General features: G+C 24.2%; 1 protein-coding gene across 1 annotated transcript; it reads left to right on the top strand.

The window, feature by feature from the left end:
- The first annotated feature begins 4,948 nt into the window (after nucleotides 1-4,948).
- On the top strand, nucleotides 4,949-5,985 carry LOC145840546 (protein FAM32A-like). The gene has a single exon (XM_082947843.1). The coding sequence runs from the start codon at nucleotides 4,972-4,974 to the stop codon at nucleotides 5,302-5,304; it is 333 nt and encodes a 110-aa protein (XP_082803969.1). The 5' UTR covers nucleotides 4,949-4,971; the 3' UTR covers nucleotides 5,305-5,985.
- The last annotated feature ends 4,161 nt before the right edge of the window (nucleotides 5,986-10,146 follow it).

The following is a 10,146-nucleotide window of genomic DNA, read 5'->3' on the forward strand; positions in this document are numbered from 1 at the left end:
ATCTTCTCGTTGATTGTAGTTGTTGATGAAGTTATAGTAATTAAAAGTCTAAGTAAGTTATAAAATATTTAATAAATTTTTGAGGTTTAAAACTTTATTTTTCATAAGACTTTAAGTATAGGATAATTTAATCTCAAAATGTTAAAATAATTACTTATAAATTTATAATGTCTTTTAAATATCTTTTCATTTTTACTATCATTTTTATTGCAAATAGTGTTATCCTTTTTCCGATAAACATCATTTGATAAAGATAACTTAAACTAATATGTACTTAAAATTCACCTGCGATTAAAATCACCTGATCAAAATCCATCCAGTCAAATTCGAAAACCGCTCGCTCACTGATCGAGGATTAAAAGTGATAGAGAATTATAAATAAAAAAAATGCAAACATATATAAAATAAATAAATAAACAAAAACAAATTGAGTGGATTTTGAACGCGGGTGGACTTTAATTGTATACATTGTTATAGTTATACTAGTTTTAAGAATTTTTGTGCTTCTTTTGTCTGCAACTTGTTTATTCCTAACGAATTTGTGAATGTCAATTTTACTATTGAACTAAATTAGCTAAACAATTTTTTGTTTACTAATTTATCTATTTGCTTTCACAACAATACTTAGTATCTTTAATAAGTCACATGTTAAGTTGAATCACATGAATATTGAAAATAAAGATTCTTACAAACAAAGATTAACATTTTTAAAGAATAATGATTTCAAATGTAAAATATATTTGCTGTCTTTTACATTTTTTAAAAATAATCTAAGTATTGATAAAAAATTAAAAATTGAACCAACTTTACTTCTTTAGATTTAAATTTATAGTTTTTTGTTTATGCATTGTTTTAATTTACATATTTAGTTAAAAAAACTTGTAAAATAATTTTATTACTTAAATTTTAGCACATCCATATGCATAAAGTAAGTAGTTTAAATTTGTTATTTCTTAAAGATTAGTGTACTACTGAAACCAGTTTCACTTACTGATAAAGTATTTGAAAGAAATAATTTTATAATACAACAAAAAGTAGTAAATAAATTCAAATTGATTTTGTTATACATTAAAATCATGTTTACCTTTGTTTTTAAGATTTTTAAAACTGGAAACTAGAAACTAACTAATTATGTCAAAAGTCAAGTATGTAACCTAGGCCAAATTAACAAAAGAAAATTAAAATACTTCTAAATATGATATTTGAAACTTAAATCCAACAAACCACAATTATTTTTTTTTACCTCTATGAAAACATACTGCATAATAGTGATTCTTATGAAGCTTAGACCAGAGTTAAATAATATCTGATTCCATCAAAGTTTTTATTGATTTATATGTTTTTTTAATTTTTAAGTTCACTCAAGGTGGACAATGTCATTTAAAATTTAATGCTTTATTAAGGGCATAGGGGGGGGGGTAAACACCCTTTTTTGGTTTTTGATCTTATTTTATATAGTTTTTACTAATCTACAAGATGCTTTTTACAGATTTTGAAAATTCAAAGTAATTTTTGAGATATAGCCAGTCAAAGTTGGAGGCAACAATAAGATCCTTATGGGAGGCGCAAACTAAAACGGCAAATAACTAGAAATCACTAAAAATCTATCTTCTCCTACGTTTTTTGAGATAACTACCTCAATTTTTCAGGAAATGTTCCTTGCAATATTTAAAAAATTCTGTGGGAACAAAATTTAAAAAAATAAAAAATAAAAATTTTATAACAAAAAAACTAAAATAAAACTGTTTTATTTTTGTTTATTTTTAATATAAAATTTTTATTTTTTAATTTTTAAAAAATTCCTTCCGACAGAATTTTCTAAATATATCAAGAAACATTTCCTGAAAATTTGAAGTAGTTATCTCAAAAAACGTAGGAGAAGATAGATTTTTAGTGAAATAGTCTATTTTTGCCGTTTTAGTTTGCGCCTCCCATAAGGATCCCATTGTTGCCTCCGACTTTGACCGACTTTGACCGGCTATATCTCAAAAATTGTTTTGAATTTTTTAAATCTGTAAAAAGCATTAAATAGCTTTGTAAAAACTATATAAAATAAGATCAAAAACCAAAAAAGGGTGTTTACCCCCCTATGCCCTTAACTTCAATACTACTATATTGACATTTAAACTTTTTCATAGAAGTTAATCATTTTTAATATTTATTGCCTAAGAATGGGGTTCAATATTTTTTACAAAAGTTAACATCAGCTCATATATGAAAGTTTCAAGTAAGAACTACAAACTAGTATTTAAATATTAAAAAAAGAAAACTTATATATATATTGTACTTTTGTTAAAAGTTTGCGATAAAATGGACTTCCTGCAAATTTTTTATAACCAATTTCTTCCAGATTTAAATTAAAAAAAAGCTTTTTTTTAAATTTTTTGAGTTGAAGATCTCAAATTTTTAACACCTTGTAGAGTTTAAGATACTTAAAATGCTATTTTTAAAAAAGGTGGTTTTTGTAGTATCTTTATAAAAAAAAGTGCATTTTAAACAGGGTTGCCAAAAAACCTGGAATCCTTGAAAAATATTAAATTTGATAATTTAGACCAAAATAACCTGTAAAAACGTGGAATTTGAGAAATTCAAAAAAAATATCCTGGAATTTTAAACAGAAAATACTAAAAAACTTGAAAAAATCAAGGTTGCCAAAAAATCTGAAATTTAGAAAAACCTGGAATTTGATAATTTAAGCTAAATACACCTTTAAACAACTTTTACATGTTAAGTAGTAAAATTTAATTTTGACACAAAAAATCATCCTATAGACAAATTTTTGCTATTATCAATATGTTTTTATCAAAAAACATTAATATATCTATTAAATGTGTTATACTATTTAACACAATTTTTTAGCTTTAACTTAATTTCAAAAATAGACCCTAAAACGTGTAATTTTTAAAACCTGAAATAAATTTTGAAAACCTGGACAAAACTTGCCATAAACAGTTGTCAACCCAGATTAAAAAGATTTGAAAGACCCAAAAACGTCTACTTTCAAAAGCCTGTAAGAATTTCAGAAAACCTGTAAGAAATCTCACAAAAACCAGTAGCCACCCTATTTATTTGACTTAATGATTTTTAAGTCGCTAGTTAAAGTGAAAACTAGTTTTACTTCTTTACTTGTATAGTAATTTTTTTAAGTGATTTCTAGTTTTTCAGAACTGCCACATACTCAGGGTGTTTAAGACATATCAAGCTAATTAAGTTTAGAAAAAAAAACTCCGTTTTTTTTTTTTCCAAAACCTAGGCTAGTTTAGATATTTTTCTCATGCTAATTTTATTGTCCTGCTAATTTTCTTGACATTTAAAATATTTTTTAACTGTGCATATTTCTAGCTTTCATGCTAATTATTTTTCAAGTTGTTTTGTTAATGAAGTTATTTTTGGTATCCAATTTTGGCAAACATTAGTTAACCCATTTTTGCTACTTAATATTTATAAGAATTTTAGAGTGACCTTTTTGTTCAAAGAGTTTTAGCTTTGATTGAATAAGATAGAAGACACTATAAAACTACTGAGTATTACTATGTGTTATAAATTATTTTAGTTTATTTATCAAAACTAATTAGGGACTTTGTTCTTGTTTTTTTAGAAGTTAAACTGGTTTCAGCAAAATGCTTAATGAAATCAGTTGTAGCTAAGAGAACTTGAAGTATCAGCTTAAAATAAAATAAGTTTTACAAATATGATTTTTTTAATAATTTTAAACAAGGTTTTTTGTATTTATTTTGGTGTTTTTAGGTATTTAAGCTTGATTTTTGTTTAATCTGTTTTTAGCTCATATATATATATATATATACATTCAATTTCTGATAAACCTAGGCTGACTCAGATTAGTTTGATTTAACTCATGCTAGTTTTTGGTTATTTAAACTGAATTTTTTGTCAAAAAAAAGCGTCCACCCTGTAATCAAGTTCAGTTCAATTTGCTAATGAGTTTTGTTATAAATCAAGATAAGACTAATTCATTGAACAGAACTTCTATTTCTGACTAAAATATACATATAATATTATTATAACAATTATAATTAGCTGTTTAGTAATTTTTTATGCCCTTTCCCTTTTTTTTAAATAAAATATTTTATTTTAAAGTTGGAATTAACGCAAAAATTGTTATTCTCATTGTTATTTATAATTTCTATTTTTACTTGTTTAATTTTTAGCCTTTGTAATATTTAGAAACCACAAAAATAAAAATTTTTGTAGTTTGTGTGTGTGATATATGTATACTTTTTAAATATGGTGTTTTTTTAAATCGTTAAGTATTTCAGCTAGCTTGTTTATCTTTTCTTTTAGTTTTTGGCTCTTATTAAATTAAATGTTTTTAACATTCATTATATTTGATAAGTTATAAAAGAATTGATCAAAAATATTTGGAAGTTATAGATTTTTAGTAAATGTTTAGTTAATAAGTTTTAAGTTTCTTTTTTTACTTTTTTAGTATGTGAGTGCCATAAAGAGTTTATGAAACTGTCTGACTTTGCTTGCTGATTATAAAATTTTAAAAATCCATAAAAAGTATCTACTTGAATAAGTAACTGTGTAAAAAGTAAAAAAAAAACTGCCCCCATATGGCTATACTCTTCTTTTGGTATCATCTTAAAAGTAGTTTGTTTATTTTCATAGTTTATATCCTGATCAAAAAATGATTTAAAACTTAACAATATACTAAATAAGACTAATTTCAGTGCATTTGATTTTGTGAATTATTTAACTGTTGAGTTTGCATGTATATAGTGTCCATAGCATTAAAATGTAGTTTGATACTTATTATATTCTAAAGCTTTAAAAAAATTGTTTACAACTATATCTATATATTACTTATAATCACATACACATTAGCTTATAAAATTGTTTTCAAAAAGTTAGCACTTAAATCACAATAAACTTATAAAATAAAAACTTATAACAAGTATCAACAAAATATTCAAACTACAGCATTATTATTAAAAAACTAATAAAAAAATGACAAAGGAAGACTACCAGAACGTCATCTCCAAACCTTTGAAGCTCAAAAGCTCCGGCTCCAAGATCAGCAAGAAGAAGAAGAGCAAAAAGCACAAGAAGGACAAGGGCCAATCGAAACCCAGTGTTCAAGAAACCAGCCAATCGCAACCGAGATACTCGACACTCACCAAGGCGGAGAGGAAGCACAGGGAGGTGCTGGAGAAGCAGAAGCTGAAGAGGATCATGGAGAAGGCGGAGAAGTCGCACAGAGAGCGGGTGGAAGATTTCAACAGGCACCTGAGTGAGCTCAGTGAGCATAACGACATTCCCAAGGTTTCTTGGACCAAGTAGATTTTTTGCCTTCATTTTCATCAACAGCAACATATGATAAACTGGACTTGTGGAGTTTTTTGTGTATTAATATTTAATAACTTGATTGTATTTGTTTTTTTAGCACTTGACTAAAATAAATATGCATATATAGTTGTATTATTGATTGGTAAAGCAAGCAAGATATTTTTTTTTCAATGGAACATTTAAATTATATTATAATAAAGTTTTTATTATTCATGTATAGTTTTGATACTTTCATGATTTTTTTTTATTTTTAAGACTTGAATTTATATTTATAATTTTTTTTTTTTGGAAAAGTTGTAATAAAGTTTGAATAATAAATTTATTTCTTTTTCTAAATGTAGCTCATCAACTGACCAAAATAATATTTTTTTTTGTTTTTTTACTATATAACAAATTTGCTAAAAAGAGCTTAATTTAATGTGTAGGTCTTATAGTTTTTATATAATGCATATTAATAAATGTAGAATTTTTGACAATAGTATTTGTTTGCTCATAACTTTAAAAAAATATTTACAGTGCTATTAATTCTGAATAAAATACAAAAACTGAAGTTTTCTTGTACTTAGCTACAATATTTGAAAAGTTTTATAATAAAAGTATTACTATAAGAAAAATAAAGTTAATTTTTGTAAATTGTAGTACTTTATTTAAACTTACTACTATGTTTCAGTGGAAATGACTTGTATAATATAAATTTTCATCAAATTTTTAATCTGGACAATTTGGTTAGTTAATGTTTTGTTTTTGATACAAAATTTTAAATTAAGTGTTTAGAAAAATTGTAAATGAAATATGTTAGTTCTTATACTTGTGATTAAAAAGTTAATTTTAAAATGCTTGTTTAGTACAATATGAAATGATTAAACTAGTAGAGTAAAAAAAAAAAACTTTTTTATCTTCTGTTACATTTATAAAACAATCATTTTTACACTTTCTTTGTTCAATCCTAAACATTTTTCACACATGTTTTTACAAATTAAAAAAAAAAAAATTTTGATCAATATAAAAGGACTTCTCTTTATTTATAACTTATTTATATATATATAACTTATGAAAAATTATTTCAAACATGCAAGAAACATTCATACAGATTTTAAGCCTCCAGCTTATGAAATATTAAATAAGATATCTTTATTTTAGCTATGTTAAAAGTTTGACAATCTCGATAAAACCCATAAAACCCATTTGACCACAAATTTATTATAAAAACCAACTATTTTGCACATTTATTGAAGGTTTTATCTACTAGAAAAAGTTTAGTTTTGATTTTATACTTTTTAATAACTGCCAATGTAAGTGCAAAAAAATCTTATTTTAAAAAAAGGCTACTAAATATATTTAAAATTCATGCATAAACTAGATTTTTATTAACTCATTGTCAGTTATAAGAACAAGAAATATAAAAATAATAGCATGTTTGCCAAAATACCTGGAATCCTGGAAAAATCTAAATTTTGACAATTTATGCTAAAAAGCCTTGAATATAAAAAAATTTGAAAAAAAAAATCATGAAATAACCTGGAATTTTAAGCAATTTTTACACATAAAGTAATTAAATTTCGATTTGACACAAAAAATTGGAGATATGGATAAAATGTTTCTTATCATTAATTTTTTTCATTGAATAACACATTTGAGGCCATAGAGGATCCAACGCTTTTTTTACATGAAATAATTTTGCCATTTATATGAAAGCTTCAAGTACAAGCTACAAGCCAGTTTTTATAGAACTCAAAATGTCATTTAACTTTTGAGATATCTAATTTTTTGGTAAAACGTTTCCAATACAAACATATGGACCTCAAATTTTTTGGGTTTAATTTTCTCAGAAATTAAAAAAACCATTATAGATCTATCTCTACCTTTATTTTTCAAGCAATTTCTTCGAATTTTCAGAATATGTTCCTTACACTATAAAAAAAAATTACTTATATACTATATTAATTTAGAAAAATAAAAATTTTATGACAAAAAAAAAAGAAGGCTTTTTTACTTAAATTTTTTCAAAGTTTAAAATAATTTTTTTTTATTCATGGTTGCCACTTTACCTGGAATCCTGGAAGACATGGAATTTGGGAAATTTTGAAAAAAACTTGTGAACAAAAATCACTAAAAAACCTTGAATTTTAACAATTTTCACATGTTCAAAAGTAAAATTTTGATTTGACTCAGATAATCTATGATATAAATAAAAAAATGTTTGTCATCATCAAATGTTTATATATCAAAATACGTATTTAAAGTAGTTTTACAGTATCTTTTTGATGTTTTTATACTACCTAACACAGTTTCTTACCTTAAACTTAACTTTAAACTTAAAATAGACCCAACAATGTGTACTTTAAAAAACCTAGAAGAAATTTTGAAAACCTGGAAAAAAATTTGAAAAAACGAGTGGCAACCCTGTTTATTGTTTAAAGATTAGACTGTGAAGATTGCTTTAAAAATGTAGGAGGATGAATTTAAATAAAATAGTGTTTTTTTGCTGTTTTAGTTTTCCCTCCCTATAGGAAACCTATTATACGGCCTGATTTTGACCGGTCATGTCTAAAAAACTCATTTGAATTATTTTAAATGGTAAAAATCTTCTATATCTACTTACTTTGAACTCTATGAAATAAGATCAACTTGTAAAAAATATGGTTTATCCCCTCTATAGCCTTAAAGTAGCTTTACAATATTTTTTCAATGTTGCTATAATAATTAAGACAAACTTAAATTTAATTTTGTCTGTAAAGTAGACCAAAAACCTGTATTTAAAAAATCTGGAAGAAATTCCTCAAAAACCTTTGGCAACTTTGTAACAGTTATTACAGAGAGAATGAAAAGTACTGAAAATGTAGGTTATGTAAACTGAATGCCTAACTGTATGTATTAAGAATAGTTAACAATTTTTATGTCTTATCTGACATAAATAAAATGTTTAATTAAATAGTTCAAAAATAAATTAAGGCCATAAAGAATCAGAGCATTATTTTACAAAAATTAGATTAAGTTTTATAATGATTTTTAAGGCTATAGGGGGGGGTAAAACACTTTTTTTTACAAAAGTTAACTTTGGCTTTTATATGAAAGCTTTAAGTACAAACTACAAGCCAGTTTTTATTTTATAGAATTCAAAAATATCATTTAACTTTTGAGATTTTTGTTTTTTGTAAAAAGTTTCCGATACAAACACACATTTTTTGGGGTCAATTTTCTTCTAAATTTAAAAAATCACTAAAAAATATATCTACTTCTTTATTTTTTGAGCTAGAAACCTCAAACTTTCAGGAAACTTTCCTTTTATACTTTAAAAGACTTTATATGTTGAAAATTTAAAAATATAAAAAAAAGAGAAATTTTAAATAGAATGGAAACAGAACAAAATAGTTGGTTGCTTTCAATAAAAATTTTGTTTTTTAAAATTAAAAAAAATCCTGCATTTAATTTTTTTAAAATTTAATAATACACTTTTTGTGAAAATTTGAAGAAGACTGCTTAAAAAATGGAGAAGGAGATAGATTTTTAGTAAAATGGTTATTTTTTGCATTTTTAGTTTTTTTGCTCCTTCCAAGAAGAACCTATAGGTCACCAAATTTAATTGCTCATATCTCAAAATATACCTTGAATTTTTTTAATTGGTTAAAAATGTCTTATAGCTTAGATAAATCTTCATAAAATAAGATCAACTTGTAAAAATTAAGGTGGACCCCCCGCTACCTATGACCTTAAAAGACTTTTTAATACTATTATGTCTAGTTTTGTATTTATTGAACTTCTTATAATTAAAATACGTTGTTTGTAATATTTTTAATCAATTGAATCGAAGTTACTTTTTCTTAGAATTTAAGAATTTCTACTGACAACTTGAAAAAAACAACTCTTAAAAGTTTTGGTGAAAATCTACAAAAAAATTGTAGAAAGTTTTTTTTAACAACATAGTGTTTTTTCACCTTTTTAGTTTCTCTTTACTCAAATAAGCAATTTTGATCCTTTTTATATAAAAAACTTCTTTTAGTTTTTATATCTTTTAAACTATCTGGTAGCTGAGATAAAGTAATTTGTTTAATACAAGATCCACTATAGTAAGGGTAGGCAAACTATTGCTCGCAGGCCACATTAACATTTTTGTTTCAACTAATTTGATATGATTTTGTTAAAAAAAAAATATTGTTATCTGTAAAAGATAAGCTACTGCCGTAATTATTTTTGTTCAAAAAATAAAAAGAAAAAATCTTTGTTTTTAAGCACATTGAAATTGTTCCTTTTTTGACATGGTTGCAGTTTACCATGAATCTTATAAACCCAAAATCTTTAAATGTAAACAGTTGTTTAAAAAAAATTGAAAATATATTGGTATAAGTTAATATCAGACTTAGTTTTCAAAAGTAATATTTTATTAAAATTAATTAATATTTATTGTGGAAGAAGTTTTAGAGAATTTGAATGAGTTGCTTAAAAACTTGAAGAAAATTTTCCATGAGAAGTATAACTATCTTAAGATATCTAATTATAAATATAATTTTTTCTCAAGATACTTTTAATTTTCTTTATCTTAATAATATTTAAGAATCATTTTACATATAGATATCAACTAGTAACACAACTTAATTTACACTATAATCAATAGTGTTTCTGTTTAAATAAGCAAAATATTCTTATTAAAATTGAATATTGTTAAAAATGTATTATTTAAAAAATTATGTTTTATATTTGTTTACAAATAAGTTATAAAATTAGAATTGTAAATTCTAGCAGGGCTATCCAAGTCTTTAATGCAGGGTAACATAATCTCATTTTCATATGCCCACATTGCAAAAAAAAGTGGGCATTACTAGTTATTGCCTTCTTATA

The sequence above is a fragment of the Thalia democratica genome, chromosome 7, assembly GCF_965202585.1.
Source record: "Thalia democratica chromosome 7, ktThaDemo2.hap1.1, whole genome shotgun sequence".
Classification (NCBI taxonomy): Eukaryota; Metazoa; Chordata; class Thaliacea; order Salpida; family Salpidae; genus Thalia; species Thalia democratica.

Bases quoted from the DNA above. Each gene is read 5' to 3' on its own strand.
- LOC145840546 (XM_082947843.1), top strand. From the start codon at position 4,972: ATGACAAAGGAAGACTACCAGAACGTCATCTCCAAACCTTTGAAGCTC.